Source organism: Cervus elaphus, chromosome 25, assembly GCF_910594005.1.
Source record: "Cervus elaphus chromosome 25, mCerEla1.1, whole genome shotgun sequence".
Classification (NCBI taxonomy): Eukaryota; Metazoa; Chordata; class Mammalia; order Artiodactyla; family Cervidae; genus Cervus; species Cervus elaphus.
This window is the reverse complement of record NC_057839.1, coordinates 62,253,590-62,280,332: the sequence shown is the minus strand read 5'-3', so window position 1 is coordinate 62,280,332 and position 26,743 is coordinate 62,253,590. Positions and strand designations below refer to the sequence as shown.

General features: G+C 42.8%; 1 protein-coding gene across 2 annotated transcripts in view; it reads right to left on the bottom strand.

Moving 5' to 3' along the window:
• CTNND2 (catenin delta 2) overlaps positions 1-26,743 on the bottom strand; it is a 1,061,406-nt gene that overhangs the window by 261,005 nt on the left and 773,658 nt on the right. For both annotated transcript variants that reach the window (XM_043887623.1, XM_043887624.1), the window contains exon 10: positions 15,419-15,551. In XM_043887623.1, coding sequence (XP_043743558.1) covers positions 15,419-15,551 — 133 coding nt within the window. The remainder of the gene's footprint in view (positions 1-15,418; positions 15,552-26,743) is intronic.

The window sequence follows — 26,743 nt, the reverse complement described above, 5'->3', positions numbered from 1 at the left end:
CCTTGGTTGGCCAAGGGCTTTTGCTCAGTTTACATAATTATGCAACCATTTATAACATGGTGTTAAAAATGTGTGTATGTGTTATGGGTGTGTGAACTCACAGCAGTTACACACCCACTCCCCATGTGTGTTATGAGAGTGTGAACTCACAGCAGCCTGAGTATGTGGTATGTCTAGATCACTGGGTATGAAAAATCACCCTTTGTTTCTGAGCAACTATCTTTCCATTTCTCTTTCCAAATGATCTTTAATTTTTTTAGTACAATGGCCAGGTAAAATTACATTGATTAAGCCCAGATAATATGATTTCCCAGACTCTTGCCACTCAAACAAGCCACAGCTTGTGGCCTCAACTGTCTCACTAGAGTGTTCCAAGGGTAACCCAGCCTCCCTACGCCCTTGCAGGAATTTGTTACAGCAGCAAGAGGAAGCCAATATAACCTATAGAACAACTGTTTCTCCATTTCTTTTTTTTTAATGACCATTCAAACACCTCCCGAATCTAATCTGTCCTTGGTTGCCCTACCCCATTTTGTCCAGCCTTTCTGTGGCCTGTGATTCCTCACCTTCTCATGGATGTCTGCACCAGCTAACCACAGAATCCACTAGCCTGTTTCATGGTAAGTTAACCAAGAGTGCCCTGAATTCCTCTTGAACATCTTTAACTAATTATAAAACTAAGAAATGTGGAGGTCCTCTCGAAGAGGGCTCCTCAAATCGCAGTATCACCTGTTGTTTGATCCAAAAAGATACTTGGTCCCATTGGATTTGGGGCACGGCCACAGATCAATCCAAGTTGGCATCATCTATCTATATCGACTCTCTTCAGGATCAATGACAGGGTTGGAGGTAATATAGAGAATTCTACCCTTTGGGGTAAGCCTTGTACACCATGCTTTCCACCCAGGTCAGAGGGACATAGTCTTGGAGTAGAGACAAAAGCCTTAGGCTGCATGGCTATTACCTCTGATTAATTCTTATTCTACTTAAAGCCTGACATCACTAATACCCTTTGGAGACTACCAGTCTTTGGTTCATTATGTCTCAATATCCCTGGTAATTTTTTTTATCCAAATCTTTGCCTATATTTATTGGGAACATTTCTTAGTTCTTTTGTTCCCAAACAGTCCCATAGCCATGGCCTTTTAGATATGTCTATTAGTGACAGATGGGTCTGAAGGGAGGCACTACTCTTTGAAGAGGCAAGAACACCCATGACACCTGCCACACCTGTCTACAATACAAACAGATACTGGCACACCAACTTCAATTTTCATATATTTTTGCATGTCAGATTTTATTATAGACATCCTTGTTAAATGCCTCCACCATCTCTGCTTGCTTGGTAAGATCCAATGGAAACAGCCCTTTCTTTTTGGATTATAATTTGTACACAGTATGATGTTGCGAACCATCCGGAATCAAGGGGAGAGTGGACACACTTCACTGAAATAGTTCCTTTCTTTGACAGATGTCAAGTTGTCTGCTTTCAGAATCATCTGGCCACCAAGATGGGGTTACAGAATCCTGTGAGGTCGGGGGACTTTAATGGGATACCAGGATGACACAGAACTGACCTCCTGGTCTTCACATTTTTTTTATTTTCCAACCTCCTAGAATCAAGTTTTTGACTCTCATCGCCTACCCTCCTTCATCTGGTCTACACAGTGGAGTCTCAAAGATGTTATTGCTTTCCTTTCATCTGTCCCTATTTTCCTTGAGCCCCTGCCCCAGACAGTATGGTTTGTAGCAAGGGTGGTGTTCACTCCTAAAACCCACAGGGAAGGTACAGGAAATGTGCCTTCTAAGCAGAGTGCTGGAGATGAGGTCCCAGAATTCCTACCAGAGCACTTTTCGCCTTTCCTCATGAGCACAAAGAGACAGAATATTATAGTACTATTCACCCACTGCTGCAATTTCTCCCACTTGCTCTTGTTCAGGGACATTTTGGGTTAATGAGGCTTATCTGAGCTATCCTGGGGAGACTGGTCTCCTTATATACCACTGTTTCCATGGAAAATACATTTCAATGGTAAGATTCTTTCTTGCAAACAATCTTTGAAAATTGAAGACAGCTTGTACAGATCCAAAGGAATGCACAAATTATCCCATACATAAAATCAAACACAAATAAGAAGAGAATTGATGCCCACTTAGTGCTTCCCTTTTTATTCCAGAGCCAAATTAACGAAGAAGGATTGTAAATGCAGAAGACCTCTTTGAATTTTGGAGAGTCCTTAACAAAAAGGATTTTTTTTTTTCTTTCACTTACATTAAAGGTTTGGTTAAAAAGTGCACGGGAGCTATCAAACATAAACCATTATCACATAATGATCACCTGTAGCTTTCCTTGAAACATTTAAAAAACAGTTTTAGTAATAAAGTGCACCTAATAGGGAAGAGGTGTGACAAGACACCTACAGGATCATTTGGGTATAAAGATACATTTCTTTCGATGAGAATCTGATTCTGAATGACTGAAAGACGAGCTAGAAACCCAGATACACTTAAAATAAGTCAGAGAGGCTCTAGTTTCTCCATGGCATCTGGCTCCAGGCATGTTAACTATTTCCAAGATGGCACACACAAGCCCACGGAGCAGAGTCATTAATGAACATGAAAGTGTCATCAGCTTGACGATGTCTGATGGATTTAGAATGCACTGGAACAATAACCTTGGTAAAGCTGGAAAAGTGATTGAATGCTCAAAGAGATGAGAGCAAGATCATTTGCTTAGAGTGAATGAATGAAACAGATCACAGAAACAGGGGCAAGCACAGCGCCACAGTGAAATCATAAAGAGGAAAGGTGTGCACGGCAATCTGTGTATGAGCCTAAAAGACGACGCAGAGGCTTCTATGCAGTTCCTACCAGTGTTTTGAAAAAATGTTTTCTCTAGTTCTCTGTGCCAGGAAAATCAGAGACTGTTTAGAAGGGAAAAATCAAAAGGATGACAAATAAACAATATGCCACTTCCTTGGTTCAGTGATTTAGAGATTTCTCACCCGCAACAAGGTCTAACAAGGAAGGAAAGTGTTACCAGGAGGACAGAGACTGGGTTTTTTCTTGCTGCCTCTCCTAAAGGCTAAAGGAAAAAATGTGACTTTACTGCTGGCTGAAGAAGCTTAAGTTGGATATACAGTTGGACTGTGGTCCTGAATGAGGGATTCACTCTTCAGCTAGAGGTCTTCTTTTTTTTCTTAATATTTATTTATTTGGCTGCATTGGGTCTTAGTTGTGGCATGCGGGCTTCTCTCCAGTTGCGGCCCATGGGGTCCAGAGTATGCAGACTCAGTATGTGTGGCACTTGGATGGTATGTGGGCTAAGTTACCCCTCGGCATGTAGGATCTTAGTTCCCCAACACAGGGATTGAACCTGTGTAACCTGCATTGGAAGATGCATTCTTAACCACTGGAACACCAGGGAAGCCCACTTCTTTTCTAAAGCTATGATACAGGAGCTCTCACGTGGAATGTGGCAAGAAAAAAAAGCCTGGTGAAAAATCACTCGGTTAGACTGGGATAATTGTATCTACCTGTGATACAAATGTGAATGGGCTGACATTTAGGTAGGTCATCTATTTCTTCTGTTAATTATCAAAAAGAATACAAACTGATTCGGTATGGGCAGATAAAAAGACAATTCATTAAAATAGAAAGAGAGCATGGTACAAAGAAGAAACGAAAATAACCCAAGTGAATTTTAGCAATCCCAACAGGGAAACATCAAAGATTGTAGAAAAATACCTGCTACACCATTGTTCCCGAGTCCTGACCCAGCAGACTGCTCTCTGACTCATCACTGTCGCGTCAAGAGGACCTTCTGTACTTGTTGGGTTTTAATCAGGACTTTCACTGCAGGTTGGCTCCATTTCAACACCACTCTGGTCTGATTGCTTAATTTGCATTCACTTTCAGTTATTAAAATGGTCTCATTCCAATTCAGAGGATGATGCGTGACCATTTTACTCCAGTTCTAGTCTCCTGCCCATCCTCCAACATCCCAGCCTCCAGGAGCTGGCTGGACCACGACCTCCAGCCCCTGGTGCTCTTCTCCCATCCCACTTCCTCCTGGATCTTTCCCTTGTGCTTCAGGGGGGAGGGATAGAGATGTCTCCTTGCACAGAGGCAGCCCGAGACCATCTCTGATGTTGGTCTTCTCTGCCCACGTGATTCATGACTGTAGAAGTGGTGCCGCCAGGTGGCTGGAGGTCTCTGCCACCCCCAGAGGATGGCCTTGCTCAGCATCTTCTGACCCCATTTTGCCTCACCCTGAGCTTCCAGAGTCCTACAGGGGCACACCCACATTCCCGACACCCCTGTGTTCTTCTCCCCTGCCGTGGTCCATCTTCCTTGAAGAGACCTTCAAGGAAGGAAAACGGTCTCTGCCAACTACATCTGACCACACCTCTATGTTGTCTCTCCCTTGTGTTCTGATGGCACAGGGCAAGTCGCCATCTCGGAAGGTGAGCTGACAGTTAGCCTGGGAAGGACATGCCTGTCTTTCTTGTTGCTGCAACTATGGGGCTACTCTCTGTATGACCATTCTCTCCCTAACATGACTGCCCTCTTTCTCCCAGTTTTCTTGTTAGACTCAACAGAAAAGGGAATTGAACCAGAGAGGTCTCTACAGCCTCTAGGGAGACCTAGTCTTCTGTCAATAATGGGGCCACCTTTGAACTCAGTTCTGGTAATGACCACCTTACATTGTCATGGGGAGCCACGTCTGCTGGAGTCTTTATTCAGTGACCCCAGGACCAGGAGGAGACCTTTGTTTGGCACATCATGCAGAACGGACATATTGACATCTGATCCTCCCCTGATCCTAGGGAGGAGAGGCCTTTGCCAGAGGATCCTACAGTCTCTTTAGCATCTGGAGAAAGTCACCAAGGCTGGAATGAGGCTCTGGAAGGTCAATGAATGACATGCTAACATGAGGAAGGAAGAGAGAAAGAAGAACTAAAGGGGGCAGGGGCTGGAGACAGCAGGGCAGAGAGGTGCAGAATGTCAAAGAGAGAGATGTACATGGCGGGGGTGGGGCGGACACTGTCACCAAGCCCCCAGCACCCCTGCCAGTTCATCAGTCCCATTTATCTTTAAGTGAAAAAGGCCACCAAATCATCACCATTTACTGGGCCCTTTTGTCTCTGCTTCTTTCCCCAAATTCCCAAAGACCATGATTCTGACTTCCCCTCCGTGGCACGGGAACACAATTGCCAAATTGATATATACCTCAGTGGGATCACACCTGCCCTCGTTAGCTGTAATTCTGTCCCAGCCTGTTAGCAATACTGCCTACTTATGATTGCCTCCACTGAGGATAACTCACGGCCCTTTCTGCTGGAAGCCCTGGTCCAACAACTCTCAATTCTGCCTCTTTTATCACCTTTCGTGTGTGAAGGACCAAGGCAACACAGAGGTAAAAAAAAAAAAAAATACATGGGCTGCTCCTTCGTTCATTCTGGTTTAGTTTCCAGCTGCGACGCAGATCAGCACAGATCACTTTTCACATTGCTTCTGCGCTCGTGAAGGTTGCGGCCCCTGAGGACCTTAGCTTCTCCATCTAGCCAACACCTCAAGACCCAGAACCAAACCCCTTTCTCCGATGAGCACTCCCCTTTTCTGACAGCACGGCCAAGTTGTTGTATGCTTTCTCTTGCTGCCTTGATGGGACTGAAAAATGGAAACAGGTCTGTTACGTATGGTGTGATATGACTTCAAACCCACGTGCTTATGACCTTAGTCATTTTAATGCTAGGAATATTACCTTCTCATCTGTGGTTGCTGTTACACTGTTAGTGGCATAGCTGCTGAGGGACCCGCTGGGGGCCTATCAGTAAGAACTTGTGCAGAGAAGCAAGGGGACATTTAGACTCTGACTCCGAGAGCTGGTGAGGAACATTCTGAGTTTCAGTCTGGACAAGCCTGCCCTTGGCTGCTCTAGCTCTCTGAAGGTCTGGAGACACCTGCTCCTGCCGAGGCCAGGCTAGTCTGGGCTGGCAGTGGTGTTGACATGACTGGCAGCCCCTTAGGAAGAGAAGGGACACTGTTACTCCCTCAGCCATGCACTCCTGTAGTCAATGGCCCAAGCCCTGCAGTCATCCCTGGAGTGCTAATCCCAGCCTGCCCACCTACTCAGGGGCCCTCATTCCCTAGCAACTGACCTTAGCAACAAGGGATTTGGGTTTTGACCTGGCAGCTGGAAGTCAGATCCCATTTGGTGAAACCAGCTCTCTTGAGAAAACAAACTCATATAAAAGGTACACTTCAACTTAATTGTGACTCTTATTTCTGTCAGGTCCCCTTGCTTAGAACAACAGTGTAATTAATCCATCATTTGTTTGCAGGATGTTATTTCTCTATTGGTTCATTAAGAGACATTATCCTCTCTGCTATTAGCTTGTGAAATGATTACAAACCCCACTGTGCACCTGTGTTAAATAAACTACAGGCAAAGATGACTTCAGGCTCTGAGCATAATTTGCTACCCCCTCCCCATACCCACCCCAAATAAATGCAGGAGACATGGGTTTTATCCTTGAGTCAGGAAGAGCCCCTGGGGAAGGAAATGGCAACCCATCCTAGTATTCTTGCTTGAAAAATTCCATGGACAGAGGAGCCTGACAGAGCTACAGTTCATAGGGTTGCAAAGAGCCAGACACGACTTTGCAACTGAGCACGCATGCCCCAAATAAAACAGGTTCTTAGAGAGTTTAGCTTGTTAAAGTTACTGCCTTTCTCCATTTTCTTTATGCAGACCTCACGGTCACTTGTCTCCAGCTGTTTCCACCTCCTCAAGCTCCCTCACCTGCTTCTCGGCTCCTGGTCACCTCTCCCCAGTGTTGTCTTGGAAGGGCGTGAGCCAGCTGCCTGGCCACCTCTCCTGTGGTCCAAGAGCCTCTCATGTCTAAGTCTGCCTCCTTTATGTTAGAGTCTTCCAAACACTCCCATGGCCTCTCAGAACCCACCCACACTTCCCTCAGATCCAATGGCCGTATTGTTTTTTTTTTTTTTCCTACTTTCTCAATCACTTTGAGATCACCACAAGGGGCTACCTAGAAGGTTACCTGCCTTCTTTTCCTGGCTTCTTCTCAGAAGGTCACCTTTTGTATGGTTTCTGGGACAATCCCGCCTACTTCATTGATCCACTGACCATCTCTTTTCATGTTTCTCTTTTTTTTTTTTTCACCAGTTCCCCTTCTCCTTTGACCATTTCATAGGTTCCAAATCTCCCTAAGTCTCCTTTCTTGAAATGTACTACTTCCCAAAATACCCTGCCAAAAAGCAGGCCCCAGATTTCTCTTCTCTGAAAGTAAGGCCTTTGACATGCAAAGTCTACATGACCCAACTCCAGACACTCACCCCCTGCTCTCGTCACCTTCCCTCCTCCACTCTTTTCCAAGGTTCCAGCCACAGTCCTTGTTAAGTCAGGGTCATGGGTTGAGTTTTGCCCTCCCAAAGATACACTGGAACCCTAAGCCCAGGTACCTTTGAAAGTGAGCTCATTTAAGAACAGGATCTTGATGGATGTAATCAACTTTAGAGCAAGATGAGATGGTTGGATGGGATCACCTACTCAATGGACAAGAGTTTGAGCAAACTCCTGGAGATAGTGAAGGACAGGGAAGCCTGGCATGCTGTGGTCCATGGGGTCACAAAATGCTGGATAAGACTCAGCGACTGAACAACAAACAACTAGGATGTGCCCTAATCCAATATGACTGGTGTTCCTACAAGAGGAGAAGAGACACAGACAGAGACACAGAGAAAGGAAAAGGCCACGTGATGTCAGAGGCATAAATCACAGTAATGCATCAAAACACCAGGATTAAGGGCCAACGCCCGAAGCCAGGCAGAGACAAGCAGGCATTTATTCCACCAAAACTGCCGAGGGAGCCTGGCCCTGCTCATAGCTTGATCATTGGACTTCTAGCTCCAGAAGTGTAGAGAATCAAGCTCTGTTGTTTCAGGTTCTCCAGTGTGTGGTACTTTGTTCCAGCAGCCGACCCTAGGGGACCAACACACTCCTGGACACACGTGGTCCAGCCTGCCCAGGCCTGCTGTGTGCGCAGGGTGTGGCGGGATATTTCTCCTCAGAGACTAACTCTGTGATTTTCTCTCACTGCTCTGGCCTCTGCTCAAACACTGTTCCTCAGAGATGACTTTCCTGCCCATCTTACATGCAACAGCAGTTCATTCCTAATCTCTTCCCACCCCATCATCCTCCACCCTCATTTCCTGTTGTTTTATTCATGGCAGCTCCACCATCTGACAAATGACAGATCTATGTCTTTGTTTCTTGTCGCTTCCTCCTTACCCACCTGGATCTAGTTTGTTCACTACTATATCCCCAGGGCTGAGAACAGAGCCTGGAACTTCAGACCTGACCGGTGAATAGCTGTTGAATGGACATACTCATGGATTCCACTTTCACGTAATATCAATGATTCAGCATTTGGACCTGTTTGTGTGTTCTTTTAGCTGGCACGTTCAAAGGTTCTTTGATTCTAACTTCCCAAAGGCAGTTTTTTCTTTTGGCTTCAACCATGGCTCCGCACAGGGTCACACACAACATAGGCTTTTGACGTGTGCTAGAGCCCATAACGGATTTCAGCATGTGAACTGCCAACACTACAAGTAAAACAGACAGACATTCTGTCTATAACATGATGAGATCGTCAGGAGGAGATTTCCTGAATGTGTGTTTTACATGTATACCAACAAAAACCTACAGGTCTCAACCCACTGACTCTGGCTGGCAGTGTATGAGCATTCTCTCCACAGTGATGCAAATTCACTTTACAGTCTGGGAGACTAAGGCTCAGAGAGGTAAGGGAACTTGCCCAAAATCACAGAGCTAGAATGCAGGAGTGTAGCCAGGATTGAAAGGCAGGCTCCAGGGCCCATGCCATCAGCTCAATGGGATGCTGTCTACTGACATCTAGAAACGAACAGAGGCTCTTTCTCAAAAACTGTGGAACCATTTATGATAATGGAAAGAGAAGAAATGATTCAAAAGTAATTACCTGAAGAGATGGATGGCACCTTCTCTTGAACTTTGTGAGGTGGAAAGAAGCAAGAATAAAATAGAAATTATGAAGCACTTTAAGTGTAGTAGACAGGAACAAGTCTCAATTTTTTTTTTTAACACATGAAAGGTTGTCAGTCAGTCTGAGTAAAATAAAATGTATGGGAGAGGGGGACAGTTGCATATTTTAAAACTCAATTTCTATGTTCTAGAACTCAATTTCTGTGTTCTAGTTAATATTACTAAAGAAAATAATGATGTTGGGAAAAATGAGTGTAAATGATACAAATATATTGAAACTTTATGGACATGATCACATACACATACACACACAAACTCCAAGGGACTAATGTCCTTAAGTCTAATCCCTACTCTATCAAGTCTAAGTCAGTATGACTTATGCTATATTTTCTGGCAATTTCTAATTTAAATTCAGTGTACTCATCACTGTAGGAAGTAGGAATTTTTCTCTGACTCCACAAGACTGGATTTTAAACACTCTCACAAGCTTTTCCATGGAGCTTATTAGCACATGGTATTATATTGCCCTGTTCACATGTTGCTCATCTATGTGGATTCATTAGAAGTATGATATGCGTATTATTAAAATTTGGTTCTACTACTAACTCCAAAACAAGCTGTCAATAAACTCTTCTTTCTGCTAGAACTGGAAATTCCATTTCATTAAAAACAAAGTATTTTATTAAGAGTGAGGAGGATGGTAACTGGATAGAGTTTTGCTGGGAGTTAATAAAATATTGAATAAAATCAATGCTGGTTTCCTGGAGAAACTGTTCTCATCTTCAATTTGCATACCTTGACTCTCGAAGATCTTCAAACACCTTGGTTACACATTTATTGGCTGAAGACAATTTTTCATATACAAAGAGGCCTTTGGGACAAAATCTGAATTAAATCAGTGGTAGGCACCAGCCATTCATTCATTACAGAGACATGGATATAACTCCTTCTCACATGGAACATCACATAACAAAGTCTGAGTTTTTAAAAAGGCACACTATTTAAGTGAATGGTCTTATGTTTAAGAAGTACATTTTAAAATTATTTAAATGTTTAGATTTAATTGTATTTTAATTTAAATTTTCTTAAATCTAATTTATTGATTTATAGTGAAACAAAGTATTCAGACATTTTAAAATAATCATCTCTTGTCACTTGAAAAATGTACAAGTACCTTTTTATCTCTAGACAACAGACTGCTTTGAATTCCAGCATGTAGCACCCCCATGCATACACATGCCCCTGCCTGTGTGTGCCTGTCTAGTGTGGACTCCTGCCTACTCTATTTGTGCATGAGACGAAATGGGGGGAAACACAGGAGGGAGGAACATAAATAAATCCAAATCATTACAACTCATGGGAGGTACTTGGTGTTATCCCTAAATCAGTGGTATGTTCTTAATATTCTTAACTGATGGAGGTTCCCAAAAGAATGAAAAAAAGATTTTTGAAAAGATATAAAATAATTATCAATATTTAAGCACCTCCCAAAAGATGCTTATCATATATACACACTATATACACACATGAGCAGATTTTCATGTCTAAAAACTACCTACATTATCTAAAACTCAACTTATTATGAAGTTCGCAACAATTTAGGAGACAGTATGGATGGCAGACATAGTTCAAACATAACTGACAACCATCCACACCCATCACGCCTCCTTCCCTTTAAAGCAGGAGAACCTGCCTACAGATGAATCACTCATCATCCATGGAAATGAGCTGTCCCAATATGGTGTGTTTGCTACAACGACTGGACCCTCTTCTTCCACTTTCTCTTTGCCCCACCCTATTTCATTCTTTTTAAAAAATATTTGCCTGCACTGAGTCTCAGCTGTAGCACATGGGATCTAGCTGACCAGGGATGAAACCTAGGTCTCCTGCATTGGGAGCATGGGGTCTTGGCCACGGGACCACCAGGGAAGGCCTCCCTCTTTCATTTTTTCAACTGCTTTTCTTCTGATCTTTTCTCAGTCTTACTTTGAGCTCTTGTTTACATGATATCCTCCTATTCCAGTTTTAGGACACGTGCTGGTTTTCAAAGCATTTCCTAACTGAATGTCCCGGCCCAGGTCAGGGCACCCAGTGGATTGCAGACTCTCCCGCAGTCACTGGTGGTTCCTGAACTGACCACACCCATTCTTCTCCCCTCAGTTCACCTTCTTGCTGTCAGGGAACAAGCAGTCTGCCTTAAACCCAAGTTCACTGGATCAGTAGGAAAAGTTAGGGACAGTGCTTCTGTCTGCTGATTTACGGGAGTGAATTCTCAACTTTATACCTATGAGATCTGGCATCATCATGAACAAAGCTGAATTTCTTGGCTTCATTAAATGAAAACTGTACAAAGCACTGTAATAAGGAATGAGAAAGGCATGATTTATGACCCTCCACATACAGGAGATTTAATTCTGCCTTTTGCTCAATGGCCTATCCATTGTGCGGGCAAAGTCAATACCAATAATGAAATGTAGACTGAAGGGCTAAATCAATTCAATAAAATGCAATAGAAAGACTAGAGGACTGAGTAAATTTGGAAAGGCTGGTGCCTGCAAGATTAGTATTTGGACAACAGGTAATTACAAAAATCAATGCCTGTATATGAAAACATGTCAGGCAGCCATCCGTCATGAAGGGAGAACCATTACTAATGGTTTAGACTTGAATTAGGATGAGAGAACAAACTAGATGTGTGCAAAGTCCTGAGTGTGTACACACCTAAGTGTGTGTGTATGTGTGTGTGTGTGCGCATGAACACGCACTTGTATTCCCTGGGTGACTGAAGGAGAGATGAAGGGAAACTCCATGTGGCTCACTCTGCATTTCACTTAGGCCTCCTGCATTTGCCCAGCTCCTCTGGCTCATTTTTACTAACTCTGGTCTCATTTTGTCAGGCTGTATGCTACATCACCCTGTCCTTCCTTGTCCTCACAATCTCCCAGGCCCCCAGGCACCATTATCACGAGGTCCTGGCCATGTCTGCAGTCTTTAGGAGGTGGAGCAGAGGAACAAATTCCACTTGCACCACAGCTCTAAGAACCAGGTGTCAGGAGAATCTCCGGGCATTAAGAAGTGATACAGGCAACCTCAAGGGCACCTACAGCAAAATTAAAAACTGGTCACAGGTACATACAACCTACAGATACACGTGCGTGCACGCTTAGTCGTGTCCTACTCTTTGCGCCTATGGACTGTAGCCCTCCAGGCTCCTTTGTCCACGGACTCTTCCAGGCAAGAATACTAGGGTGGTTTGCATGCCCTCCTCCAGGGGATTTTCCCAATCCAGGGATTAAACCCCCATCTCTTGTGTCTCCTGCATGGCAGACAGACTCTTCACCATCGCACCATCTGAGAAGCTCAGCTATATATACATGTGTAAGATAAAACAGTATCTTAAGTGTCTAACTGTGCTCCTAGCCAAAGATGTATATGAATGAATGAATACATCACCATTTAGCAGTTTGCATCCATTAAATAGTTTAGTCCCTATAAGGACTCTACAGGGGAGGGATTAGCATCTCTGTTTTAAAGATAAGAAAGGAGGCTTGAGTGGACAGTTCTGTTCAAGGAGACACAGCTGGTGAGCAGGGAAGTGATGCTGGACGATGTATCTTTCTGACACTGGTGAGTGTGCTGGTCACCCCCTCCTCACACCACTATTTTGTCTCCCACAGAACCCAGGGATGCTTTCAATGTGACCATACACAAGTCCATGTTGGGCACCACTGCTATGGAGAAGTTTCAAGGCTGGTCATGGCTCACACAGACAGAGGCGATGACTTTGAACTTGCCCAGGTAATGGCGTCTGCATGGACCACATGATGGCCTTGTTTGATGTTTGGCCTCTGACATCTCTGTCCCTTCTGCTCGCATCCGAGCAAGCTGATGACAAAGCTCTGATGCCTCCTCCTGTGGTACCAGTAGGAAGTTCAAACCATAGACATCCTGTCCCCAGGTAAGAATCCCATCCTAGGGCAGGCCATATCTACCGCCTAATCCCCCAGCTATCCTTTCCTGAGCTCTCCAGTCAAGCTTAGTCCTGTGTGGAAGCCGCTATGCTCAGCTACATAAGCCTCATTATGTGAGTAACTGGCCTTTTCATACCCTCATGGGGTATGTGCGCTGTCCTCAGTCTTGACATCAGAACCAAATTTGGGGACGAGTCCGTCCTGCTGCTGTGGTTGCCACAATATCTGTGAATCCACTTTACGCCCATCAAGGGATGAGATTCTTTCATGGCCCCTAGAGAAACCCTCACGTTATAGTCTTTGCAAAATGATGGCATGTGATCCCTCAATTGGAAATCTCTCCATTTTAAATGGTTATTTTGTTTTCTACTAAAGGCAGAGAATGACTAAGAGAACCGACACTTGGGACAGGAGCCACATAATTTAATTTATCCTTAGATCATTTTAATAGTATTTTTTGACATTTAAAATCTATCTTAGATGAACAATAATTTCTTTTATCTCAGCTTTGGCACTACCGATATTTGGTACTGGATAATTCTTTGTCCAGGCTGCCCTTCCATTACAGAATGTTTTGCCGCATCCTTTGTAACTGAACAGAACCATATGGTGCCTGTTGGGGACAGATCCTCCATTTTTTTCCACCTGCTTCTTTGTAGAGAAACTTTAGCCAAAGAATAAATTTAATCAGAGAAGGGAGAAAATGCAGAAAGGAAAACAGTCAAGTGAGACAAAATATTAATAGTTTAGCCATTTAACATAGTCAAGGACATTTAGTTCCTCCTTAAGAGCTATACAAAATATTCTGAGTCACATCCTCTGAGCTGTTTTGCAGATACTAAAACCCCAGCCAGGTGGAAGGAGTTGACTACATGATGACCAGACTGTAGCCATGACATAAGCTGCTCCATCTTACACAAGTCCAAGAACTGACCTCAAGGAAACAGGAACAAACCGACCCTGGAACTGAAGATGAACTGTACTTAAAATAATCAAGATGATGCTGATCAGATCACTGCATGACCGATGTCACGATGACTGTCAGAGCGGACCGTGCTGTTTCTGCATGTAACCCCCTCTCCCCAACCTGTAACCCTGGAAATCCCCCTTTAAAGCTCTTGCTTCCTGATCAGCTGTTGGGAGTTGGTTTTTGGACATGAGACCACCTTCTCCCAGGTTGCCAGTCTCCTGAATAAAGCAACCTTTTCTTTCCTGCCAACACTTGTCTCTCGAGTACTGACTTTTCAGAGGTGAGCAGCCCAGCCTGAGTTGAGTAACACCTGACTGCCACCCACTAAATGCTCATGGCACATCACAAATTTTTTTCATTTCTGACAACTAAAGATGGTTCCAGATGTTGTGACGTGTCCCTTAGGAGGCAAAATTACACCTGGTTGAGAATCACTGCCTTATATTCATTCCACAAAGAAACAGGACTTTTCTGATATGAAAAAGCATGGGTCAAGCCCTTTGAGGGGAAGAGAAACAGGAAAAAAAAAGATGAAAAGCTGCTAGTCTATACACATCCCAGGGCAAGCAAGCACAATCTATAATAAATTACAATTATGTCTTCAAATCTCTGCTTTCCACCCTTAAACTAATTTAGACTCATCTTCCAAATTCCTTACATGCTACGGAGATGACTCTTAACAGTTTAAAAAATCTTTTTAAAAAATTTGATTACTCAGCTGCTCATATGCAAATACTTGTCCCTTGTCTAAAAAAAAATCAGACTTGGTTGTGCTGACCACTGTGATTTTCCAGAAATATCACATACCACAATTTGTGCGCTTTGAAGTATTCCAAAAATTTCGAGCATGTTAACAATTGTTTACATGATGAACACAGAGAACAGATTCTTTAATGGAACGCATATATCTGTATTATATCCACTGGTACATTTGTAAATGGTTCAGAAAGTTTGGTTAAAACACAAAGCTGGTTTATTGCCTAAAATTTCCCTCTTATCAAGGAGTTTTCCAGGAAGACAGATGATACCATAAACTGATGTAGCAATCTTGATGTAATTTGAGGAGACCATGAAGATGCTTTGTACTTCTTTAGAATTTAGGAGCAGAGATGACTCCAGAGATGGGATTGGGAAGAAAAATGCAAATTACATCAAAAGTATAGCATTTGATACTCTCATCTATGTGGATATTAGTGTATATCCTTGGTCCTCTATTCCTTCAGTATTCAAATATTAAAAAAGAAGAATGTATATATAGGCATGCCAAACACTCAGATGAAAAGTACTATGCTTCAGTCATAAGTGTGGATCTAAGTTTTGATAGCATAACTTAAAGTTTTGAATTTTTTTCCCCATTCAACAGTACTCTGAACACCTGAGTGATGATGAATCCGACACCAGTCATTCATAATTCCAAGTAGTGCTTACCTCGGCTTTAATTTTGTTGTCTCCAAAACAGAGGTGCTGTAAATAGGCTGCAGCATTAGACTGGACTGAAGGAAACTGATGTTGCAACATCTGTATCACTTCAGGTAGCTCCGGGTCTCTCCATCCAAATTCTCTGAACAAAAGGAAAGCAGGAGAACATGAGAGAAATCCTGCAACTGGTAGCCTGTGGTCAACTCATTTGTGTAACACCTATGAGAGTTTACATGCGAATATTTCACAACTGATTGTCCTCGTTTTCTTACACATGTTGTTGCTGAGTTGCTAAGTTGTGTCCAACTATTTGGAATCCCCCTCCCCCAGGACTGCAGCACGCCAGGCTCTTCTGTCCTCCACTGTCTCCCAGAGTTTGCTCACATTCATGTCCATAAAGTCAATGATACTACCTAACCATCTCATCCTCTTATATTTCTTACACATGCACTGACTTCAAAAAGGATTTGAAAAGATTTCCCTGAGCAAATGGTTTGTAAGTGTATATATATGTACATATACATCTGGGGCTTCCCAGGTGGTACAACGGTAAAGAATCTGCCCATCAATGCAGGAGATGAAAGAGACATAGGTTCGAGCCCTGGGTCAGGAAGATCCCCTGGAGTAGGAAATGGCAAACTACTCAAATATCCTTGCCTGGAAAATTCCATGGACAGAGGAGCCTAGCACGCTTCAGTCCATGGGTTGTTAAAGAGTCTGACACAAACAACTAAGCATGCATGTACATATACTTATATAATCTTAAATGTATCACTGACGTTACCATGTTTATGAAGACTGAAAAAGAAAGAACTTAAAATGGCATGATCTTATTAATATAGACATTTTTCATTTGAACTTCAGTAGATAATTTACAAGATCACATTTATTTCCCAAAATATTATTTCAACAGTCTTGTGCAGGTATAGCATTTAGTTAAATTATCAGATAAGAGAAAATATAACTGAATGAGTCCAATCTAAAATGTCATGATACCAGTTATGCCATATTTGTTATATTTATGGTTAATATTGCTACTATCATAATCTCTTCTTTTAGAAACATACAGATTCCCTAAACAATTTTCTGAGGATAAAAGTATAGTAACAAGAAGCTTTCATGAAAGGAAATTATTTATTTAAAATGTTCAGTTCCGTTCAGTTCAGTCGCTCAGTCGTGTCCGACTCTTTGCGACCCCATGGACCGCAGCACGCCAGCCCTCCCTGTCCATCACCAACTCCTGGAGTTTACTCAAACTCATGCCCATCGAGTCAGTGATGCCATCCAGCCATCTCATCCTCTGTCGTCCCCTTCTCCTCCTACCCCCAATCCCTCCCAGCATCAGGGTCTTTTCCAAAGAGTCCAACTCTTTGCATGAAGTGGCCAAAGTATTGGAGTTTCAGCTTCAGCATTTAAAATGTTATGTTTATTAAACAAATTTTATGCACGGTACATTCTTTTTCTATATCCTCTTGTTTACATCTGAGCTACTCCAAGAAGCTAGCTGTTTATTTAATTTTAAGAAATATACTCCAGGATACTTAAATCCATTATAAAACACAAGGGTAACTGTATCATTATGCATATGAATACTCTTTCATGAAATTCATCAGCTCAGCCAGTTAGAGGAGCGATCCCCAACCTTTCTGGCACCAGGGATTGGTTTCATGAAAGACAATTTTTCCATGGGTCGGGGTGGGGGAGTGGATTTCAGATGATTCAAGCACATTACATTTATTGTGCCCTTTATTTGTATTATTACATCAGTTTCACCTCAGATCATCAGACATTAGATCCTGGAGGTTGGGGACCCTTGAGTTAGAACATGACACAGACATGGTGGGATGTAAGGATTCCATTTCTGAAGCAGTGAATCAATTTTTAACAGAGAAATAAAAAAGCAACCCATGAGGCCACAGATGAAAACCTGACCCCATGAACCACAAAAGGCTCCTATTTATCTGAAGGATAGGCTGGAAGAGACTTGAGACATCTGGCAGTACCCACTCGACTCCCAGAAAACAACTCAAAAACATACATCCTATAGATGCCAGGTCAGTGCTGTCATTTCAGAAGAGGAGTCATGAAAAATGGGACAGAAATGGAGCAGACAAAGGTTAAAAGTTTCCTTGTAGATTCTAACCTGTTCTCTTTATCTTTTCTTTATCACGTCTGGTAGAGGTTGTCAAGTAAATCTTGAAGCATGTTGGCGCTGCCTTACTGCTATCGGAGACAATATGGAATAGGATTCCTTTCAAATTGGCTCAGTTCTTATAGGACTGGTTGGTGTGAGATCGCGAAAGAACTGAGCCAACTGGAAAGATAAGGCATTCAACTTAATGTGCATTAGGTATCTAAAAATTTACATAAAATCTTAGGCAGACACACATTTTCAAAAGGGTATACAGGACAGGAGCACCTTTGCTACAAAACATACTCAAATGGTTGCTGATGATGGACCAACTATTGGATCTTCTTCGGCTAGGCGATCACAGTAAAAAACAATTATGGATGAAAACACAGGAAGCTTGTTTTTCTTTTTAATTGAATTTTCTTTCACTGCATGATTCTAAACCACCTCAACGTGCAACATCCAGATAGCACAGTCTTTTTTCTTATAATAGCAGCCTTTTAAAATTATATCCTTTGTTCAAGTTAAATCAAAATCTACAGAACACCTATAAATTAAAATTAGAAATGTCATGTGAATACACTGGATGACTAATAAGAATTCAGGTAAACCCATGCTATTGGAAAATGATTAGTAAAGGATTCATTTCAGCCTATTTTACTAACTGGATGAGAATTGCTTTATTAGGCTTCTATGGCATAGATAAGAAAGTCTTTGAACAAGAGCTCAGGAGGAAAAGTCTTAGGGCACTTGGCTTGCTTGTGTCAATGCATACACACACAGATGCATAGCAGACTACACACATTCACACGGAACCCAGAATCAACAGAAGAAGGAAAATTTCAAGAGTTATACAAGCCTCTTTTTCTGGAATGGTTTTGTTTCACTTAAAAGAGATTCTACTCAGATTTTGTGTTTCCCATGGAGATGTACTCTAGAGAAGAGCTGGACAAAATAAAATGTCTGTCTTATTTGGGACCAGAATTCAATACAAGGCATGGATTCTTTATACGAGGTCTTTTTTTTTCCAACTGAAGTATAGTTTATTTACATTGTTTTGTTATTTTCAAGTGTACAGCAAAATGATATATAATATATATATTCTTTTTCAGATTCTTTTCACTTATAGGTTATTACAAAATACTGAATATAGTTCCCTGTGCTATAATTGCTCCTTGCTGGTTGTCCCTCATGTGAGATTTTAATCCTTAAGGACAAGCAATGCTCATGAGACAGAAGAGTTCCGGTAAAAACAAAATCGGCGAAAGAACAGCAGGAGGAAAGACACGGGGTCACAGAAGGCTGACAGATTCAGGGAAGGTGTGCATTCAGCCAGGACGGCTGTGAGACAGGAGGCTGCAGGAACGGGGTTACCCAGGAACGGGGCAGTGGAAATGCAGCTGGAAAGCAGGATTAGTGTGAGATCGCGAAGAGCTTTGCACTTCAATACAAAACACCTGGGCCTGGTCTGTGGCCAGTATTGTGACAAAGAAATCTAAGGAAATCTGGATATGTTCAGGCTTATAGAACAGACATTGTAAGTAATACTGCGAGTGCGGACTAAAAGTCAGTGCCAAGGTTCCCTGTTCACATCGTGTCATGCTTTAATCCTTAACTAGCCTTATGCAGTTTCCTTTCATTTCATGGAGGAGGAAGTTAATAGATTTAGAGATGTTCATAAACTTAAGAGGTGGAGCAGAAATAAAACTCTGGCCATCTGCTTTCAAATAGATATAATCATATAACAATGATGCCTACTGTAATTGCTGTCTTGAAATAAAGTCTAGAAATCTAAAAAATAAATACGTTTAAAACTGTGTCGCCAGGGGACATCTGACAAGGTTAGAAGACAATTTAGGTTGTTACAACTGGAAGGTGCTATTGATATCCAGGGAGCAGACCCCAGAAATCCTGCTCAACATCCTATATTGCAGAGACAATTCCCTACGACAAGGCGTTATCTGCCCCCAAATATCACTAGAGCCAAGATCGAGATACCCTGGTCTAAACATGTTCTGTTGTTTGATCATTTTTTAAAAATTTATTGTAGTATAGCTGCTTTATGATGTTATGCTAGTATCTGCTACACAGCAAAGTCAATCAGCCATATGTATATACATTATCTCCTCTTTCTTGGATTTCCTTCCCATTTAGGTTACCACAGAGCACTGAACAAGTTCCCTGGGCTATACAGTAGGTTGTCATTAGTTATCTATTCAGTTATGAAAAAGAATGAAATTGTGCCATTTGCAGAGACATGGATGGACCTTAGAGACTGTCATGTAGAATGAAATAAGTCAGAAAGAGAAAAATGAATATCATATATTAACACATATATTTGAATTCTAGAAAAATGATACAGATGAACCCATCTGAAAAGTAGAAATATTTGATCATTTTTTGTGGAGCATGTTATAAACTTCTTATTTCTTGATTACTGCAGTAGAAGAGGCATAGGATTTGGCATCCAAATAATTAGGAAAGAGTTCAGAACTTGAACATCTGGCTTTCTCCCCTCTAGATTACAAATATATATAAGAGAGTCCCTCGGTGCTTGCTGATATTGGTTTCCATGGATCAAATATAGAGAATAATGCCATCTATTTCACAGAACTTCTTTTTAAAAGGCAGAATAAAATAGGAAAGTGAAAGTGCTGGGCAAACTATTAAAACCTAGATGTGTGTGTGCGTGCTAAGCCGCTTCAGTCATGTTTGACTCTGCGTGGCCCTATGGATTGTAGCCCGCCAGGCTCCTCTGTCCATGGGGATTCTCCAGGCAAGAACACTGGAGTGGGTTGCCATGCCCTCCTCCAGGGGATCTTCCTGACCCAGGGATGGAACCCGCATCTCTTAAGTCTCCTGCATTGGCAGGAGGGTTCTTTTACCACTAGTGCCACTGGGAAGCCCCAAAAGCTAGGTATATACTACTAATTGTTATTCAAAGACTTACAAGGGATACACACACACACACATATATATTGAAAATTTATGTAATAACACTTACTGTTTTTAAAAATAAACTTTTACTGTTATACATTATACTTATCAGAAGGAATCTAAGTGTAACAAGAGACACTGCTTTAGCCTACAGTAAAAACTGTACATTAAAACGTGCCATTTTGAAACAATTTTTCCACCGGACCCCTTCAGAGGCAGAGTCTTAGCTCAAGAAAAGTTCTTTGTACGAAGAGCTGGTTCAAACTCTGCTCCATTATGAATTCTCCTCTTCTCTGTGCCTTGCTTGCTGCTGATCCACCACTGGCTGGCATAAGTATCCACAGAGTTCATCTGTTACAGTGAGATAATAATTCCTACCTTAGAGTATTGTGGGATGATTAGAATTAATATATATGAACCCCTTAGAGCAATGTCTGGCACAGTGTGGGCCCTCCAGAAATGTCAGGGATTACAAATAACTAGACAAAGAAAAGAAGAATAGGAAATAAGAACCATCTACAGTTTTCTACAGAAGCCCAGCTTGTATCTCTCATTCGTTACTGGGCTTTCCTTTAGAAATATTTATGGAACCGGAGAATATGTAAATGTAACCTTTTCTCCATTAAAACTTGTCACACAGACCAACAATATTGTGACTCGGTCCTCACTCTTACAAGGACTCTGAGCTGTTAAAATTACAAGGCACTTAGCACACAGCTAAATAGCAAACAGTCTGAAGTTTGTTACCATGTTAGGCTGGTGCTGAAACCAAGGAGTTGATGTTCTGTCACAACATTTTTATCAAGTTTACTTCCGTGTTGAAAAGAGCCCCAGGACAATCAAGAGTCTTTGGGAATTCACACTGAGATTTTCAGCAAAGCTTTATGTCAGAGGGACAGAGTTCAGTTTGATTGCAAGGTCAATAAACTCCATGGGAAGCTAGGCTATGGATATTATTTAAACCTATGAAAATCTCAACCATTTATAATCATCTGAACTCTAACTAAAAGTTTTAAAGACCATACTGGCTTCCCTTTACCATCCAGAGTCCGCAAGGTGAGACATTTTGTTTTTTGACGTCGTCTTGTTGACAAGATAGAGTGAAGAGGCTGCAGCGCCAGAGGTCACAAGAATAAGTTAGATGGAAAGATTTCTTTGTTTTGTTTTACAAAATGGAGGTATCTTCATGCTTGTTGATCGATAAGAACTTACCCAACGATAAACACGCAGAACCACGAATATTTTAATTTTCATCCCTGAGAGCGTGTCACCAAACAAAAAGCTGCTCTATATGGTTGGTCACTGCAAAGCAGAGACACCCCTTTGTCAACAAAGGTCTGTGTAGTCAAAGCTACTATTTTTCCCATAGTCATATATGGAATTGAGAGTCAGACCATAAAGAAGGCTGAGCACCGAAGAATTGATGCTTTCAAAATGGAGTGCTGGAGAAGACTCTTGAGAGTCCCTTGGACAGCAAGGAGATCAGACCAGTCCATCCTAAAGGAGATCAACACTGAATATTCATTGGAAGGACTGATGCTGAAGCTGATGCTCTAATACTTTGGCCACTTGATGCAAACAGCTGATTCACTGGAAAAGACCCTGAGGCTGGGAAAGACTGGAGGCAAAAGGAGAGGGGGACAGCAAAAGATGAGATATATGGTACCACAGACTCAATGGACATGAATTTGAGCAAACTCTGGGAGATAGCGGAGGACAGAAAAGTCCGGCATGCTGCAGTCCATGGGGTCAGCTTATTTCAGTTGGCCACTAGCCATCACCTCCTGCCATATTCCTACAAGCTTCCTGGCTGCCTGCCTGACTGGAATTCACTCTTCCAGCCAACTCTAGAGGCCATGGGGGATGCACAGTGGACATGGCAAAACTTCCTGTCCTCAGAGAACCTTCTAATGGTAACTGGGAATGAATTACCGAAAGCAAAAATATATTATTTGCCAGACAGTGACAAGTGTGCACTGGGTTGATCAATATTCCTCCAAAATTCATGTCCACTTGGAACCTCAGAATGTAACCTTATTTGAAATAGGGTCTTTGCAGATGTAATAAAGGGTCAAGATGAGATCTCACTGGATTAGGATGGGCCCTAAATCCAATGACAGTGTCCTTACAAGAGACAGAAAAGGACATGAAAAGACGGAGGAAGGTGATGTGAAGATGGAGACAGAGACTGCAGGGATGTGGCTACAAGTGAAGCAATGACAAGGACGGCCAGAAGGAGAAGGGAGGCCAAGCTTGGTTTCTCCTTCAGAACCTCTAGAAGGAACCAACCCTGCCAACACCTTGATTTCGGACTTCTGATCTCCAGAACTCTAAAAGCATAACTTCTGCTGTTTTAAGTCACTGGGTTTGTGGCACTTTGTTACATTAGCCACAGGAAACTAACACAAGTGTGATGGGAAAGATGAAGTCAAGCAGATGTAGGTAAAATGTGAGTGTGTGTGCTCGTGGGTGTGTGTGTGGGTGGAGGGGGTCGTTACTGCCAGCACAGAGGCTATGGAAGACCTCCCTGAGAAGGTGACCTGGGGCAGAGACCTACACATAGTGCTGGGTTGAAGGAATGTTCCAGAAAGGGTGAACAGTGTCAAGACCCTGAGGCAGGTGCTTGCTCGGCATGTCAGAGATGAGAAGGCCAGCATGTGAACTGGAGCGTGTCCTGGAGACCGTGATGGGACAGGCAGTGGGGCCCAGATCACAAGCTTTTGTCAGCCTCAGCAGGCTGCTGGCTTTTGCTCCAACTGATTCAGGAGCCATTCCAAAGTCATGATCTGGTTCATATTTTTAGAGGATTACTTTGTCAGTGCTTGCATGAACGTATACATCATCAAAGCTCATAAACAGCAGGTCTGATCTTATATTGGGTTGGGCAAACAATTCCTTTAGGTTTTTCCATAAGATGGTACGAAAAATCCGACCAAACCTTTTGACCAACCCAATATCTTGCTAAAGCTGGGCTTACAAAGGGGATCCCTCTGCCTGTGGTGTTGAGAACAGACTCTAGGTGGGCAGGATCAAGGCAGGGACTTCTGCAGGGATCCTGGCGGGGATGACGGTGGCTCAGCAGAGGGTGCTGAGAAGTGGAGGGAGTTTGGATGCATCCTGAAGGCAGAGCCTGCAGTGGTCCCTGGTGGGCTGCGTGTGACATGTGACAGAAAGAGACGCCCAGTGGATCCCTCCTATAAGCCCCGTCTTCCCCTACCCACTGGTCCACATGAACAGGTGACCCCTGCTGCCTTGTATCTCAGGCCCAGTCTGGAAAAAACATGGGGGACAGGAGTTTATTATTTCAGAATAAGGAGTTTCAACTGCCAAACTTTCCACTAAGCTGAAGCAGAGAGAGACAAACAGTAAAATAACGAGAAAATTGGTTATTTCTGAACCATTATGGGTACTAGGTGCCTTGAGATGCCAGAGATGCTCAGAGGGCTCAAACAAAACCTTGGACACACCAGGACCGAGAGACCCCACAGAGGCTGTGCCAGACCTGACTGTGAGTGCTTGAGTATCTTCCTGCGGAGGCACAGGGCAGCAGGTGCCTTCCGCAGGGGCAGGGTCTCCGGGTGCAGCAGACCTGGGTCACACAGTGTGTGACATAAGCCCTCTTGGAGGAGGTTGCCATTAACCCCACCATAGAGCCACCGAGCAGATGACTCACAAACTGCAGAACAATTATACCCAATAAATTCTCTCACTGTTAAGAAAGTTCTAGAACCCACAACAGATTTTCCAACCTGGGGATCTGGCAAAGGGACTGCAAAACCCCAGGGAATTTGATATTGGAGGCTAGTGAGATTTGATTCCAGAACTTACACAGGCCTGGGGAAACAGACTCTTGGAGGGCACGAACAAAGCCTTGTGTGCACCAGGACCCAGGAGAAAGGTGCAGTGACTCCACAAGAGACTGACCCAGAATTAACTGTGAGTGCCCAGGATTCTCCAGTGGAGGCGTGGGTCAACAATGGCCTGCTCCAGGGTCAGGGTCACTGAATACAACAGTGCATGCACAAGATCTTTAGAAGGAGGTCACCTTTATCTTCATTACTTCCATCATAGTTTGGTTTCAGGTCAAACAACAGGGAGAGGAGGCAGCCCCACCCATCAACAGAAAGTTGGATTAAAGATTTACTGAGCATGGCCCCGCCCATTAGAACAACACCCATTTTCCCCCTCAGTCAGTCTTTCCCATCAGGAAGCTTCCATAGGCCTCTTAACAGAGAGATGACAGAATGAAAATCACAATCACAAAAAACTAACCAAATTGATCACATGGACCACACCCTTGTCTAACTCAATGAAACTGTGAGACATATTGTGTAGGGCCACCCAAGACAGACGGGTCATGGTGGAGAGTTCTGACAAAATGTGGTCCACTGGAGAAGGCAATGGCAAACCACTTCAGTGTTCTTGCCTTGAAAACCCATGAATGGTACGAAAAGGCAAAAAGATACGACACTGAAAGATGAACTTCCCAGGTTGGTAGGTGCCTAATACGCTACTGGAGAAGAGTGGAGAAAAAACAACAGAAAGAATGGAGATGGTGCCAAAGTGAAAACAATGCCCAGTTGTGGATATGACTGGTGATGCAAGTAAAATCTGATGCTGTAAAGAACAATATTGCATAGGAACCTGGAATGTTAGGTCCATGAATCAAGGCAAATTGGAAGTGGTCAAACAGGAGATGGCAAGAGTGAACATTGACATTTTAGGAATCAGTGAACTAAAATGGACTGGAATGAGTGAATTTAATTCAGACGATTATACCTACTACTATGGGCAAGAATACTTTGAAGAAATGGAGTAGTCCTTGTAGTCAATGTGCAGTTCAGTTCAGTTCAGTCGCTCAATCGTGTCTGACTCTTTGTGACCCCATGAATTGTAGCACGCCAGGCCTCCCTGTCCATCACCAGCTCTCAGAGTTTCTCAAACTCATGTCCATCGAGTCAGTGATGCCATCCAGCCATCTCATCCTCTTTCGTCCCCTTCTCCTCCTGACCCCAATCCCTCCCAGCATCAGGGTCTTTTCCAATGAGTCAACTCTTTGCATGAGGTGGCCAAAGTATTGGAGTTTCAGCTTCAGCATCAGTCCTTCCAATGAACACCCAGGACTGATCTCCTTTAGGATGGACTGGTTGGATCTCCTTGCAATCTCAAGAGTCTTCTCCAATATGCAGTACTTGGATGCAATCTCAAAAACGACAGAATGATCTCTGTTTGTTTTCAAGGCAAACCACTCAATATCACAGTGATCCAGGTCTATGCTCCAACCACTAATGCTAAAGAGGCTGAAGTTGAATGGTTCTATGAAGACCTACAAGACCTTCTAGAACTAACAATCAAAAAAGATGTCCTTTTCTTCACAGGGGACTGGAATGCCAAAGCAGGAAGTCAAGAGATACCTGGAGTTACAGGCAAGTTTGGCCTTAGAGTACAAAATGAAGCAGGGCAAAGGCTAACAAACTTTTGCCAAGAGATTGCACTGGTCATAGCAAACACCCTCTTCCAACAACACAAGAGATGATTCTACATATGGACATCACCACATAGTCAATAGCAAAATCAGACTGATTATATTCTTTGCAACCAAAGATGGAGAAGCTCTTTACAGTCAGTAAAAACAAGTCTGGGAGCTGACTGTGGCTCAGATCATGAACTCCTTATTGCAAAATTCAGACTCAAGTTGAAGAAAGTAGGGAAAAGCACTAGAACATTCAGGTATGACCTAAACCAAATCTCTTATGATTATACAGTGGAAGTAAGAAATAGATTTAAGGGATTAGATCTGATAGACAGAGTGCCTGAAGAACTATGGACAGAGGTTCATGACATTGTGTAGGAGGCAGGGATCAAGACCATCCTCAAGAAAAAGAAATGCAAAAAGGCAAAATGGTTGCCTCAGGAGGCCTTACAAATAGCTGTGAAAAGAAGAGGCCTGAAAAGCAAAGGAGAAAAGGAAAGATATACCCATCTGAATGCAGAGTTCCAAAGAATAGCAAGGAAAGATAAGAAAGCCTTCCACAGTGATCAGTGCAAAGAAATAGAGGAAAACAATAGAATGGGAAAGACCAGAGATCTCTTCAAGAAAATCAGAGATACCAAGGGAACATTTCATGCAAAGATGGGCTCAATAAAGGACACAAATGGTAGGGACCTGACACAAGCAGAAGATATTAAGAAGAGGTGGCAACAATACACGCAAGAACTGTACAAAAAAGATCTTCACGACCCAGATAATCACGATGGTGTGATCA